General features: G+C 39.3%; 3 protein-coding genes across 5 annotated transcripts; 2 read left to right on the plus strand and 1 right to left on the minus strand.

Annotated features, from left to right (window-relative positions):
• The first annotated feature begins 10,412 nt into the window (after positions 1-10,412).
• On the plus strand, positions 10,413-11,929 carry LOC128735513 (mpv17-like protein). Of its 2 annotated transcripts, none has more exons than XM_053829998.1 (5): positions 10,413-10,508; positions 10,986-11,158; positions 11,213-11,346; positions 11,406-11,537; positions 11,600-11,929. In XM_053829998.1, the coding sequence occupies exons 2-5, from the start codon at positions 11,035-11,037 to the stop codon at positions 11,786-11,788; spliced, it is 579 nt and encodes a 192-aa protein (XP_053685973.1). In that variant the 5' UTR covers positions 10,413-10,508; positions 10,986-11,034; the 3' UTR covers positions 11,789-11,929. The 2 variants fall into 2 exon arrangements, with proteins under 2 accessions (XP_053685973.1, XP_053685980.1); XM_053830005.1 differs by having other exon boundaries at positions 10,476-10,508; positions 11,081-11,158.
• Positions 11,930-12,427: 498 nt separating this feature from the next.
• Positions 12,428-13,606, plus strand: LOC128746014 (mpv17-like protein). The gene is made up of 4 exons (XM_053843069.1): positions 12,428-12,560; positions 13,049-13,182; positions 13,245-13,376; positions 13,436-13,606. The coding sequence occupies exons 1-4, from the start codon at positions 12,428-12,430 to the stop codon at positions 13,598-13,600; spliced, it is 564 nt and encodes a 187-aa protein (XP_053699044.1). The 3' UTR covers positions 13,601-13,606.
• A 23-nt stretch (positions 13,607-13,629) lies between these two features.
• Positions 13,630-14,780, minus strand: LOC128735498 (uncharacterized). 2 transcript variants are annotated; one of them, XM_053829988.1, is made up of 4 exons: positions 14,723-14,780; positions 14,536-14,655; positions 14,187-14,474; positions 13,630-14,128 (listed from the first exon to the last, which is right to left on the minus strand). In XM_053829988.1, exons 2-4 carry the CDS (start codon positions 14,614-14,616, stop codon positions 13,673-13,675), a joined length of 825 nt encoding a protein of 274 aa, XP_053685963.1. In that variant the 5' UTR covers positions 14,617-14,655; positions 14,723-14,780; the 3' UTR covers positions 13,630-13,672. The 2 variants fall into 2 exon arrangements, with proteins under 2 accessions (XP_053685963.1, XP_053685955.1); XM_053829980.1 differs by having other exon boundaries at positions 14,536-14,746.
• Positions 14,781-15,289: the final 509 nt, after the last annotated feature.

The following is a 15,289-nucleotide window of genomic DNA, read 5'->3' on the forward strand; positions in this document are numbered from 1 at the left end:
AAACCCCCTATTAGACCGATAGACCATGCTCACGGAGGACTTACGCGCCTTTGCGGACGGCATTTGACGAAGTGCAAGCTGAAAGCGAAGAGTAGCGGAGGTGCATGAATCAAAGGCAACATACACTGCTCGGGAAGATTACCAACGTACATTTGGAGTAAAGTACAGTGAACTAGTCACGTCGTAAGGAAAACGGTTCTATAAAACAACCCCACCGACACCGGCACATAGCGACTCAACGTGCGAGATGGCTCGTCCAGGTCTAAAGCGACATTTTTTATTTTTTAAGTAAAAACTGCGACTTCAGAGATACCTGGAAAATGGACGACGAGTAACTCAAGATCGCATTAAATGGGGCTTAAAACAGCACAAACCACCCCGGCTCTAAGTTCACGACGCCGACGGGGATCGTACAATCAGCCCCGTACATTTTCCTATACTTTAAACAACAGCTGGCTGTGAAATTTCAAGCTTGAAAGTGTATAACAAATTTTCTCCTGGGGGGGGGGGGGTTTGAACTCCCAAAACCCCCCCCCGTCGCTACGCCCATGCTGGTAGGTATTTATTTTTTATTGTTCCAGTCACGGGCGAAGCCAGAAAAGTTCCTTGGGGGGGTTTACAAGAACAAATCTGACATAGCCTAACTGTAAGCAGCTTATTCAGGAAATGGAGTATCATTTTCAGTTAAAAACTATATCGATTGAAATTGAGTGTTCTTCATCAGAAAAATGCCGCTTAGTTGGTTTCGAGGTACGATGCTGGTCTAACAAGCCAGTCGTCGCATGTTCGAATCTCGGCTAGGCGGTGCTGCTAGATAGAGTCAGTAGGATTTTTGCACTAGCCCCGTAACTGTCCTGTACTCTAGTAGCCGACTGCGAAGTCTGTCGATGAAGAAGGATCAAGTCTTAGAAAGGACGTTTAATCCCACGGCTTTGCTTTGCTCATCAGACAAAAAATCAAATTGAAATAACAGAGTTAAAGTTATGGCTTCCTAGCCGGCATTGAGGTACGTTGTATGTTCGAATCTCGGCTGGGAGAGGCTGTTAAAGTCCATAGAACTCAGTGTCCTCGAGACGCAGCGAGGGTGCTGAAGAACAACTTATCCTGTATGATTCTCAACTTCGCAACAGGTGATCCGACGATCAGATTTCGAAAAGAGAGGTTTGTTTCTCAGTAAATGTAGCAAACTTCTTGGCTAAGCAGATGACTTTGCCAGGTGGCTAAGCAGGTGACAGAAACTTTGCCACGACAAAGGCCATCTGTGCTAGACTGAAGGCGGAGCCCAGCAGTATTGGGCTTTAATTCAACGCGTCGAAGACCAAATACATGAATGATAATAGCTCAAATGGTCGCTGTTAAGTCAGACCGAGCCAAGTGACAAAAATCTTATTTCGAGAAAAACGCGTTCAAAGTTTGCTGCTCTGTATGGTTTGTAGCAATCAATTGTTCGAAATCATCTCAAACACTGGCTGTGTGCAACATTTATGTAGTCTTATTAGAGTAAAATGTAGTTTAGAAAATTCTTGATCGTTTGCTGTCATTAACTCATTCCTTTAAATTTTGCGATTTGGTCTGGTCTGATTTAACGCGGACCAAATGAAACGAACGTGCTTTTTTCGCGGACGGTAATCGTTGACGGCGACGAACCAGAAGTGGTAGATGAGCTCGTGTATGTGGGATCGCTGGTAGCCGCGGACAACAACACAAATAAGGATATCCAGCGGCATATTCAAGCAGGACCACGGGCCTACTTTGAGCTTCGCCAAACGCTGCGATTAAGAGGCATAAGCCACCTTAGGAACCTGGCAATGTACAAACCCCATATTAGACCGATAGACCAAGCTCACGGAGGACTTACGCGCCTTTGTGGACGACATTTGACGAAGTACAAGCTGAAAGCGAGAGTAGCGGAGGTGCATGGTTCAAGGGCAACATACACTGCTTGGGAAGGTTACCAACGTACATTTGGCGAAAATCGGTAAACTACAGTGAACCAGTCAGGTCGTAAGGAAAACGGTTCTATACAACAACCCCACCGACACCGGCCCCAGTAAACCATTTGGTTTGTATATCTCGATTGCAACTGAGATATACGAAATCATATCTGAACGAAAAAGTTATATTTCACGCCATATAAGAACATATATTTACCAAAGTGGAGGCGATATACGTGCGAAAGCTTTGACAATTATTTGTAATTCTTTTTTGCGTAGTTTTTATAACACGCAACTAAATACTCCTGAATATATGATTAAGATATAATCAAATATTGCAATCGTCTATACTGCTTTATAATTCAGTCATGAATTGTATATGAAGGCACGCACGACTGCAAAACAACTTATTGTTCACTTCGATTTGACATACTCTAATTATTATACAATTCCAATGTGAAATTGACATGAAAACGATTTATTATGAACTTTCTATTACGATTTTGTGTTATCTGGGGCACAGAGCGACTCAACGTACGAGATGGCTCGTCCAGGTCTAAAGCGACATTTTTTATTTTTTAAGTAAAAAACTGCGACTTCAGAGATGCCTGGAAAATAGGGCTTAAAACAGCACGAACCACCCCGGCTCTAAGTTCACGACGAGCTGGCTGTGAAATTTCAAGCTTGATAGCGTATAACAACCCCCCCCCCTTCCCCGCCGCTACGCCCATGGTTGAAGTTGAAAGTTCAAACGCTCAGAATTACGCTACAGGTGAGTTCTACTAGCCCTGCAATTGTCTTGTATTCTAACAGCTGGCTGTGAAGTCTGTCGTACAAAAACAGAAGGTCAAGTTGCGATAACGGAATATACCACCTTTGCGTCTAAATAAATGGGTTGTATACATATTCCATTCAATATGTCCCGCCGTCTTTGTCGAGAAAACCAAGGTTAGTCAAGAGAGGTTTTCTGATGTTCAAATTTGTTTTTCACCCCCGCTGGTTACCCTTGACGATCACCGAAATTTTCAATGCGAAAACTGTTGAATGTATAAACAACGTCGATGGTTGCTAACCAATCGTTCCGCGCCCTTCTGTTCTACAAACTGTGAAAACTAGATCACCTATTTTAACTCACCTTGGAGAAAACCACAGATAAGTATATCCGCAATCAGTTTTTAAAAAACTCTCCGTTGCATGGAAATCAACATGTATACCAACACGGTAAATCTACAGAAACCGCATTGCACTGCATAGTGACGTTAATCGAAAAATCGCCCAAATATCAAGAGACGGTATGTTGTGTTTTCTTTGATATAAACCTTTGCACGGTGCCTAACCTCAACTCTGGTTTGACGTTTTTGTGTGTTTTGTTTTGATTCCCTTTGTAACCTAATTTTATTGATAGTGAGTTTATTACTTGTAATTCGTACCACTTGTTTGTGGAAAGGAAATGCCCGACTTTTCCGAAGCAGAAAAAGATATCAGTTCTGCACAACATATATTTTTGTCATTTTTGCAGGTTTTTGCTTCTGGGTCTTGCGAATAAGTAATCAAAACAAACCCCACAACACTGTCAAATCTGGGACAAATAAAAAACGCACTGACATCTGCGTGCAATGCTTTATTGAAAGTGCTTTCGATAACACGCCCTTCGTTTAATTATTACGGTTGTAGTGTAAACATGTGTGGCTCTCTTTCAAAATGAAATCGACCACGCTACAATGAGCTAGATTCAAGAAAAGCTTTCGAGCAGAGAAAGCACGAGCATCATTGGGAGAGACGTCGCTCACGGTTTTGGCGATGAAAGGAAGTCCACAAGTAGTTCTCTTCTTCTTGCTTTGGTCACTAGTGGTCGATGCACTCCTTCACCAGCTATTGCAGCTTGGTTGTGAAAATATTACTTACGCCGCAAAAGGACGCAGTGCAGCTAGGAGCTATAAACACCACCATGACATGATGTTTATAACAGAGGCTTAACCCTCTCTATCCCATGATAGCACAGGTGATCCATGACTTCCGATACTAAAATCAGCCGATTAAATGTGTAAGGTAAGTAAATACGGACGTTTTGATTTCAGAACGTAGCATAAACATGGCTTTACAAGCCGTATACTTGTGCTTGACGTATCGCTCATTCAAAGTTTTTCAGGTAACCCTTGGGACTGAGAGGGTTAATATAAACACCTTTTGGACAGAGAGGGTTAATATAAACCTCACAAAAATAGTCGTTATACCATTCACTAGGCCAAAAAATATGGTTACTCCCTCTGTATTGATGTCTAACTGTCAGGCTGAGCTTCAGTAATGTAGTCAAACTCCTCGGAATAATTCTGGATAAAAAACTGAATTGGGCTGCCCACCTAGATTATGCTGTTAAGAATGCAACTGGTTGGAATCAAATACAGGGTTGTAGACTAAACAATCAAACAGTGAACTACGCACAATCAGGGGACTTCTAACTGGACACAGTCCCGCTCTTTATAACTCCTAACTTGAAAGTTCAGCGCATTTGTTCTGCAATTGCGGGACTCTTGCTTTATCTAGGCATATCTTCTTTAGAAGGCACCCCATACGGAGTATATAACCCAAATCCTAAAAGGTTATTGATTTTATTAGCCATGTTGTACCGACTTGCGGCACAGGATTATTACTATGTAGCCCAACTTCATCGATAGGTTTGAGCAGTCCGTAAACCATGATATAGCAATCGGGGCCTGTCCCAAAAGACGATCTTTAAGACTATCGCAGTGGCGTTTTAAGCCAATGCCCAAAAAAAGGCCTCGCTTCATAATCTGCACAGGGCCTCGCGCTGTAACGCCGGCTACTAAGTTGTTTTAACATATTAGGTTCAATCCTTTTAAAGTATTAGATTCAAGTCCGGATAATTTTCGGGTCGGAAGCGTTTTGTACGAACCCTGGACAGTTTTCAGAAATTTTGATATTCGCTTGAAAGTTTGATATATCTATATTAGAAGCCGGCTCGTTATCTGCTATTACCACCTGGCAACGTTATCATATCAAAAACATCTTAAGTAGATAAATCGTGCCGCTCAAACCGTTGTATGGGTATGAGGTGGGACCTCTAGCAGCATAGTGCCGTGGTGGCTCTTGCTTTATCAAGAATTTCTCTACACACAATAAATAAACTAATTTAGTGGTAACATTTCTTAAAAATGCATCTCAAAATGCTTAAAATCTCTTTATTGCTTCCATATTAGTTGACTTAAGATGTTGGGAAAATTGCTTTGAATAAAAATGAACAGTTTTTATGTTGACCAAACTCGTGACTTTAGTCATGACCTTAAAATGCGGTCAGGCATATATTAATATTTTTTTTTTTGAAACGATGATTCTACAATTGATGAAGGGACGGTAAGGGAAAGTAATGAAGAAGGATTTTTTCGGGAATGAAGGGGAAGGGTGGAAAGGAAGGGGGGGGGTAATAGGTAGCTATGGTTAACAAGTTGTCGTTGTGACTCCTATCTTTTATCCAATGCTGGAAGGTGCATGGGTCGAACCAAGCTATAATCAGAGATTATAACCGGATTTGAACCCACAACACCTGCCAGGGCGTGTCGCTCACTGGTACCCGTGTACCTTTGAACCACAGAGGCGCTGGACAAAAGAAGTCTGCACAACCCCCTTATTAACCATAGCGCGACATGAGTTGGTCTATTTTTAGACACACAAATTGTGCCTCTTCCTCCACCTACTGTAGAAACCACCGACCGAGAAGTTTTAATCTAACGTCTTTTTACTTTCAGGACGACGACACTATGCAGGCCCTTACGATTTGCAAGGTACTGCGTGTGACGCTGTTCGTCCGAAAGCGTGTTAGTCCGCGTTTCTCAGCGCGGTTCTTCGGAGAAAGGCTCCGTTCCTATGAAAATTGACCAAACTCGTGACTTTAGTCATGACTTTGAAATGCGGTCAGGCATATATTAATATTTTTTTTTTTTTTTTTGAAACGATGATTCTACCATTGATGAAGGGACAGTAAGGGAAAGTAATGAAGAAGGATTTTTTCGGGAATGAAGGGGAAGGGTGGAAAGGAAGGGGGGGGGGGTAATAAAGTTTTTATGCACTACACCGAAGTCTAAATATCCAAAGGCTCCAATGCTCCTTTACCGAGGACTCTTAATTTACTTTGCATTAACGCACCATGCTCGCACAGTAGATATGGTGATGTTTCAGTGTCATATCGGTAGAAGCTGTATGTATCTTCATTGAGGATGTGCATCTTCGTGAGATGTTATTTGCTCGTGCAGTCTCCCTTTCGAATCCTGCCGATCCTGAGCTTTTACTCATCGTCCGCTTCGTACGGCGGCATATACTTCTTGATCGTTGCGTTTTGTGAAGGGCAATGTATTTACGGCTTGAATGCGCAGTATGCTACAATCATTGTCGCCGCGGTCAACAGCGATCCCAATCCCAAGTATGAATTCGACCACCATTTCTAGTACGATGCCATCAACGGTTACCATCCATGGGAATTGCGCGTTTATCTCCTTTGAGTCTCTTCTTAAATATTTAATATTCAACGCATTTACCACAGACTAACTGACGTAACACTGAAGCCTCATTCCATTGTCAATAAAAGCGATCATTTCAAATTTTCGCTTAAGCCAAGACTCAAACAACAGTCGCTGCGCGAGAACGCCGCTCGCCTGCGCTGGCGCTGTTGTCAGATAATATACAAGTAAATTTATAGCATTGTTAAATTTCTAGCAATCTACTCTGGCGTAGCGCGAAGACTGCACCAGGTGATGACTAGTGTTTGTCCAAGTTTTAGGGGTGTCATTGAAACGATGTTTTCTTAGAAAATTTGTTCAAAGTGTTACGTCTGGTAGTCTGTGCATTTACTTTTAGCTATTCTTTCCCCGTCTAGCGTGTTTTCAAGAAACGCAATCGCACGTCTCTGAAAGACTACCGAGGAATTACCTCTTTATGCGCATGATGAAAACTGCAGGATCAAAGCTTCTGTTTCATGAAGTAAAGCGCCATATTTACTGTGACCAGCACGTATTTTTTCCAGGACGGTCGACTACCACAAATCTCACAGAGTTCACATCATTCTGCTTCAATAACATAAAAACCGACACTCAAATAGATACTACTTACACAGACCTGAAGGCGACCTTTAACCGTGTGGACCTGGAATTGCTTTTGGAAAGTAAAGCAGATGGGAGCGCTGCTGACCTTTGTAGACTGGCTGAGATCATATCTGGTTAACTGGGGCCTTTCTGTGAGATTAGGCAGTACACATTCGAATCAATGTTGTAATCGATCTGATGTTCCGTAAGGGAGCAATCTTGGACATTTGCTTTTTTTACTATTCTTCAATGATGAATGCCCTGTATTGCCTCGAGGAAGCAGGTTTCTGTATGCAGATGATTTAAAACTCTTTCTTAGTGTACACTCTTTTGAAGATTGATGCGTATTTCAAAGGCTTCTCAAGCGATTATATACAGTTGAGAGGCTTCAAAAAGTGAAGTCTAGAGAAATCTATCCAGCTTTTTACGCGCTATAATGGCGGACGCTATAAATTGTGTACGTAATATGCGAACAATCTTTTTGACAACTCTGCATACATCAAAACTGGGCACGCTTCTCCTGTGCGGCAATGTTGCTCTTTCTTTCGTTTACGCAACAGGAGGAGAGCAATAGTTTTGTTTACATTTCGCACATTTTTGCTCTCCTTCTTTGGCGTAAACGAAAGAAAGAGTACGGTAGTGTTGCAAGAGAAGTGTGACAGATTTGATGTATGCAGAGTTGTCAAAAAGATTGTTCGCATATTACGAACGCATTTTATAGCGTCCGCCATTATCCAGCTTTTTACGAGCCATAATGACGGACGTGTTCGTAATATTTTAACAGCATTTTTGACATTTCCCTAATACATCGCACGTTTCCTTTCCGCGCGTTCACGATAAAACTAAAGCAATGTACGGAAAGAGAACGTGCGATGTATTAAGGAAATGTCAAAAATGCTGTTCAAATATTACGAACACGTCCGCCATTATGGCTCGTAAAAAGCTGGATAGCGCGTAAAAAGCTGGATTTACCTGCCTAATGTGAAAATTTGTATACATCTAACCAGGGCTGTTCTGCACTGAGGATATGAAAGGGGGAAGGCATTGAACATAGCAGTCCAACATAGCTCTAGCCATCCCAAGTTCCTACCTAGCACCTCCACGTGGTCATATCCGGTAATGCGCTTTCCTTAAGATTGAGTAGCTAAGCTAGGAGGTGCGATGCTGCGTGGATCCCGCCTGTCTGATATCAAAATTGTGGTTTCCCGGGCAACCATTTCTTCATGTTTCTTCATTTTTCGATATATCATAGTCTTTAAAGACACCAATAGAGAAAATCGATGGCGATCGTTACCATTTCTAAAAGAAATTTCTACAAACTTAATAGAAAATTAAAGTTTACTTTATAAAGATCTTCACCAAAATATCGATATCAACCGTCATCTTCGAAAATAAATATCAAAATTTCTGTCGCCAATTCGTTATTAATTTTTACGTATTTTTTTTTTTGTTTTTATTTTTGGCTCGGGCAAGTTTCGAACCCATGCAATTTCAAAACTGTACCACTAGTCCTCAGATCTACGACTACTCTTGGGGAGCTTAAATTAAAATGGCAATCATATTCTAAAGGACCCCATGCATGTATATTAACATATTGGCGAATTCGTCTATGTACGAGAGTCGCGAACTAATTTGGCGAAACTGGCAGAAGAAGATGTTTGGATTCAGAACTCAGTTCAAATGATCCGGCCAACATATTGTTAATTTCGGGTTGAACATACATCATATATGCACATGCATACGCATCGATGCCATTCTTCATTATCCTTTATCAATGTTAAAAGATACAATGATATCAAAACAGAAGTAGTTTTAGATAAATATCTGCGAAGAAAATTAAAGTTTTTGCGATACTTTCATACTGAACAAAATTTAGTGTAAAATCTTTAAAGATTTTTATCAAATTACTGACAAAGATAATGTTTTAAAATCGATCTATGAAGAAGTTCAAATATTCGTATCGATATTATTGAAAATTAAACGCAAAGATTTATCGTCACAAAGCTTTATTTTTGTATAAAGAACTACAAAGGTATTTCACGAGTGGTAGACCGGGTTTGGGCAGACGGCCTATCCACTCGGCCCCGTTGATAGGTAAGTTCCAACATATGTTCTAATTATTTGTTTCGTTCTAGCTCTTCAAACTCCGACTATACAATAGAAACATTGACTGGCAGGACCTTGAACTGATGGTGGATTCCCCCCATCCAGCTTTCCACGAGCGATAATGGCGGATATTGAGCATAAGTGGGCACAATCTTTTGACATTCATTGGAGGAGCGTCGAGTTCGCCCTGACGGAGTTACTATGGAAACATCCATGATTGTTTGTTGTTCGAGTGTAAAAATGTAAACATCGTTCAATTTTGCAGATCAGCTAAAGAGGAACATAATTGAACGGATAAGAAGTTTTATGGATTGTGGCTTTGCAGTTTTCGGACACTTCAGGAAGAATGGCCAAATACGTAACGGAAAGTTTTTTTTTATCAAAACGAGACGCTATTCGATAGCAAACTTGGCAACGACTCGACCAATATGAAGTTAATGTTTGCCTTTTAAGTGCACTCGAATGCTAATTAGCACGATTGTAAAAAGTATCCTGAGCCGGTGTTTTCAGGAAGTTATGGCCGCAAACCACCACAAAAGTTTGAATCCGTCCAGTTATGTTCTACTTCAGCTGATCTGCAAAATGAAACAATGTTTATATTTTTACACTCGAACAACAAACAATCATGGATGTTTCCATAGTAACTCCATCAGGGCGCACTCGACGCTCCTCCAATGAATGTCAAAAGATTGTGCCCACTTGTGCTCAATATCCGCCATTATCGCTCGTGGAAAGCTGGATACATACATACATCTAACCAGGGCTGTTCTGCACTGAGTGCACCTATTTTGCTTTTTTAACTGTAACACCTCAACCACGCAAACCGCGAAAATGTTATGTATGGGGCATTTATAGAGCCGATTATTATCCATAAGATTACTGAACTAAGCATTGCTCTATCTTAAATAATTACGGCGCACTCCCAGTTCACACTGGGCGGTACACCAAGAGCGCTCTCTGCGCACCACCCAGTATGAAGTGAGAGTGTGTTGTAAATACTTAAGATAGAGCAATAGTGGCAATACTTAGGCAGAGGTGTTACAGTTAAATAATCAAAATAGGTGCACTGAGTGCAGGACAGCCCTGCATCTAACGGTAACTTTTGGCTGTATTTTACCATATTTTGTTTTAAAACTAAGCTAGTTCGCCCTTTTGTTGGTTCAATCTAGAAAACCCGTTAATGAGATCGGCGAAATGGACCAACTATGGTCTTAGCCTGCCAAAGATAAAAATAAAACAAAACGTCAAAAAGGTGGAGTGGCGAATCGAGGCGATTATAATGATGGTGCTTTTGTAGAAAATATTGAAACTAATTTTTCAATTTTTACACATTCCACCGACCAGATCAAGCAGGAAAGTGCCTAGTTAGCAACAGGTTAGTAACGTGAAAAACATACGTTCAAGGGAGTTTAATTTAAGTGGTAATTTGCAAGGTCATGGCCAAGCGGTTTGTGTATATTGTTTGGGATGTTTTTGAGTTTACTTTTCAATGTCTACATTGTCAACCTATATAACCGTAACTAAAAATTGCACATACACTTGAAGTGAGAAACGTGCCGTTTTTATAAGCAGATGAGAACATGATTACAAGGTTTTGATAGTCAGCTGCTCTCAATCGGGGGATATGCTTTATGTAGAAATTATTGACTGTTCGCAACATTCAGCAGTTAAGCTTGTATTAACATACATACATACCACACGTGCTGTTGCATCCTATCATCAATAAATATCGACTTGTCCCATATCGGAACAAAGCATTTTTTTCATGTGTCATGCTAACATTCATAATATATAAATATTCTTAGTATTAAAAATGCATTATAAATTAAAAATACTCTTTTCAATGCTTAAGGTTTCAACGTTTTGGTATTACTTTATTTGTACCTATATTTTAAAACAAAATGAGTATCTCAGTTGTACGAAGTGTGCTCAAGAATCACCCAATAGTTAAAGGTATGGTGACGTATGCCGTTATATGGCCCACAGGAAGTCTAATTCAGCAAACCTTGGAAGGAAAGGATTGGCGTAAGATTTTATTTGATGATTAATCATATCATTACTTTACTGTAATTATTTCAGGTACATATAACTATAGACAATGTCTTAATTTTGCATTATTTGGTACATTTTTCGTTGCCCCTACGCTGTATGGATGGGTAAAAATTTCGAGTCAAATGTGGCCAACTATGAATTTGAAAACGGGAATTACCAAGGTAAATAATGCATTCTACTTTTCGAAAAACTTGATAGAATCTGTAAATTAATGTTATAGGCGATTGTTGAACAGTTCAGCTACGGTCCGTTTGCTGGTACTAGTTTCTTTTTCGGCATGAGTTTACTGGAGCAAAAAACTATTGGGGAAGCTGTACAGGAGGTAAAGACTAAATTCCCCGATACGTATAAGGTGTGCACCTCAGATAAGCACAACATAAAAATAATTCTCAACGCATATTGTAATACTTACAGGTTGGGATTTGTGTTTGGCCGGTAATTCAAACCATCAATTTCTCTCTTATACCTGAACACAATCGCGTACCTTTCGTTAGTATATGTAGTCTTTTGTGGACAACCTTTCTAGCTTACATGAAGCAACGAAATATGCAGGATGACATACAAATATCAGGTGCTACCGTGGTACACTATTCCAAAATCTAGGAAATGAATTACGTATCTACTAACATTGGAGATGAAAGCCAAAGATCTGTGAAAGTAAACACGGTTAGCGTTTGTTATAGCATTTATAAATGTTAATATTTATAATTGTAGTATATTTATTAGTAAATACTTGAATGTAAGTAGACAACCTTTCATTTTCGTTAGTTCAAAATGTTAATAAAGTTCTATTGTGTAAAAATATATATTTTCTACGTGGGAAGTGAGCCATGTTTCTAGAAAACTTATGAAATAATTAATTTTATAGGTATAGAAACTGATAAATCACTCTTCTCTTTGTCTTCAATTGAAAATTTAATTAATTTTTTCAAAAAAGCATTCATATAAGCACTGCAGAATTTGAAAAATAACCAGCGGCCGTGGAATATTTTTAATTATATTGGTGATACTTACATGGCACGTGCATTTGAATCCACTCCGCATGTGCAGAACACAAGGTCGCAAATGCGATCTTGCTCAAAAGTATGCCCTAGTCAGTAGCAGATGAGCGATCAGGAGGATACTATATTAGTAAGATTGCAGCAAGTTTAAGTGCCAAAGCTGTAAACCCTCTATTACTAATTTACGTAACTTATCGAAACCTCAAATTTCGTAATTTGAGAAACAGTAAAACCTTTTTTAATGATCGCTGTGTGGATAAAAAGTACGCGAATATTTTTTAATCGCTATCCAGTGGCTCGAGGAATGCTGACTTATAGCTTGATGTGGCCAACCGGATGTTTGGTGCAGCAGTCCGTAGCTGGAACAGACTGGAGTATGTAGAGGTTGCTTCGCAAAAAATCAACATTCTATGCATTTCAGAACGTTCGATTATTATTGGCTAACAGTTAATGTATAAAGAGCGTCTTTTTTAAAACGGAAATACAATAATTACAGCAACAAACACAACGGCATCAACCATGGCAATGAACTTGACATGATGCCAAATTCGAAATTACATATAGCTTTGAGAAGAAGTATATAAGTATTAGAGGTGACGCATTGCCTTTTCTCAATCTACGATATTCGCAATAATATTTAAAAATGTGTTATGTGACAGAATAATTTCTGTAGGCAAGTGAACTTACTGAAATGCTTGGAAGCTGATATTATCTTAAGTGATATTTTTGAAGATACTAGTTATGTGATATTTTTGCTAATTGGTTTGGTAAAATTTAGTAGTGATATTTTTGGTAATTTCCACTGAAACCAATACATTTACGTCACGAATGTCAGTTACTGCAGTTCAATGTTTTTCTACAGGACACTATGATTGGCACAAATGTTTCCGGTTTTTTATCTACGGAGGTTTTATTGTTGCTCCATCTTTGTATTGTTGGATTCGGTTAGCTTCGTTGATGTGGCCAGCGCAGAATCTAAAATCGGCTATAGCCAAGGTTTAGTCCTAAAACTCCCCATTCCAGAACTAATGTGTTCATATATAGTTGAATATTTTTAGGCATTAACTGAACAAGTTAGTTACACTCCGATGGCGATGACTTGTTTCTACTTTGGCATGAGTCTACTCGAATCCAAAACAATCAAGGAAGCGTTTGAGGAAGTAAAAGCAAAAGTTCCTCCAACATATAAGGTATTAAAAAATTAGAAAAGAATCAATTTCCATTGATAAAAATCTATCTTTCATTTAAGGTCGCTCTATGTATATGGCCATTGCTGCAGACATTCAACTTCGCAGTTGTACCAGAAAAAAACCGGGTCCCTTTTGTGAGTATGTGCAGTCTTCTATGGACCATTTTTCTCGCTTACATGAAACAATTGGAACTTGAGAAACTGCAACAAAGCAATATACATTAGGTCACAAAGGGCTTCGAAATTACCAGTAAAAATATAAAATTTATTATACACATAAAGTCATGCGTTTTCAAATCAAGTTTCTTTTAGCACTGAAGAACTTCCTTTAACAATTATCTTACGAACTTGAATATCTTCCAACTCAGACAACAAATTAGAAATATCAACTGTACAAGCCTCTGAAAGTATTCCTTTTTTCATTATTCTCTGTCCAACCGCCATTCTGTACTCCAGACGTTGATCAATGAACAGATATTTTCTGGTATTCATTGTATCCTTGTTAAATTCCGTGAAAGCGATGAATTTCTTCTCAGTATCCCTATGAATACCCCAAAGCGTTGATGGTAACTCAACTTCATACACATCGTCATAGAGCATTTCAAATTCAGGGTGCACTGATTGTTCAGCCTCCATTAGAGTATTGTGTTCAATTTCTTGGCCTTCCAACGACTCGGGAATAGTCTGTACTGACAAATTAATCGTACTAGTTACACTTACCTCAGAAGAATCTGTTTGGCAAGTTTTAATTTTCTAGAAAGGTAGACAAATGTAAAACTTAGAGTTCGTATTCTGTTAGAAATAAACGTGCCTTCGCTTGTGGAACGTCTATTGACTCCTGCAACACCTTCATTTGGTTTTTCTGGGAAGAACTATTAAAACTTTCATCTACTGAAACTGAATCAACATAAACTGGTACTGCATTAGGCTTGAGCGCCGGTTTTTTTCGTTCCATTCTCTCTATTTTGCCATTGATCGTATGTTCCCAGTAGCGTAGTATGTCCTCTTCGGCAAAATGGTTTTCACATATCCTATCAAACTCCTTTAACGGACGATGATTCGGAAGAACGGCTTGCCATTGCGCAAACAGCATAGCATCCTGAAATATTTTAAAGAGCCCTGGGTGATTATTGCTTACAATCACTTCGAGATGAATATACCTTTATCGGAACGTTAAACATCGCCCGTTTCGGGTTATGCTTGTTGACAAGATCACATTTAGGAATGAAGCAGTTTCTCATTGTTGCATTCGCTTTGTTGGATCACTTCTCCCAATAACTCTAATATTTTTGCATTAAAAAGATTAAAAACGATTACCTATACGAAGATAGAATTAAAAAAAAATACTTTATTCGTGAAATCGTTTGCAAAGTTCTTCTTTATATCGTTAAAAAGAATTTTCAAATTTATTTGAGCTTATTGCTGAATGCTGACATTAAACAAATTTTGCACACTACACATTACGCATACACACACACATCGTGAATCAATGAGGTATATTAGAGTGACTATATACAGAGTGGCGCCAAGTCATCCCAAATGTATGCAATGCGGTTTATCCTAGGTTTTTCTTTCTCTTTCCTGCATACGCGTTGGATAGGTTGTCTGCTCGATTGGAATGACACTGACAGATAATTATCATTCCAATTTTGACATTGTCGCCACTCTGTATATAGTCACTCTAAGGTATATATATCACATTGCCATAATGATGCAATGTGATATATACAGGTGTGGGAGGTGTGGCAATGTTGGTTAAGTATGTTAGTGCAATGAAGAAATTTCATCATGGTGTGGGTGGAATCGTAAATCGACCAATCACTATGAAGCGTGACGTCAAACTCCTAAAACAACCCCATTGTCCGACGCGGTTTGTTTTTGTAGTTTGACGTCGTTTTCTGATTTTTCGCTACT

Source organism: Sabethes cyaneus, chromosome 1 (assembly GCF_943734655.1).
Source record: "Sabethes cyaneus chromosome 1, idSabCyanKW18_F2, whole genome shotgun sequence".
NCBI classification, from domain to species: domain Eukaryota; kingdom Metazoa; phylum Arthropoda; class Insecta; order Diptera; family Culicidae; genus Sabethes; species Sabethes cyaneus.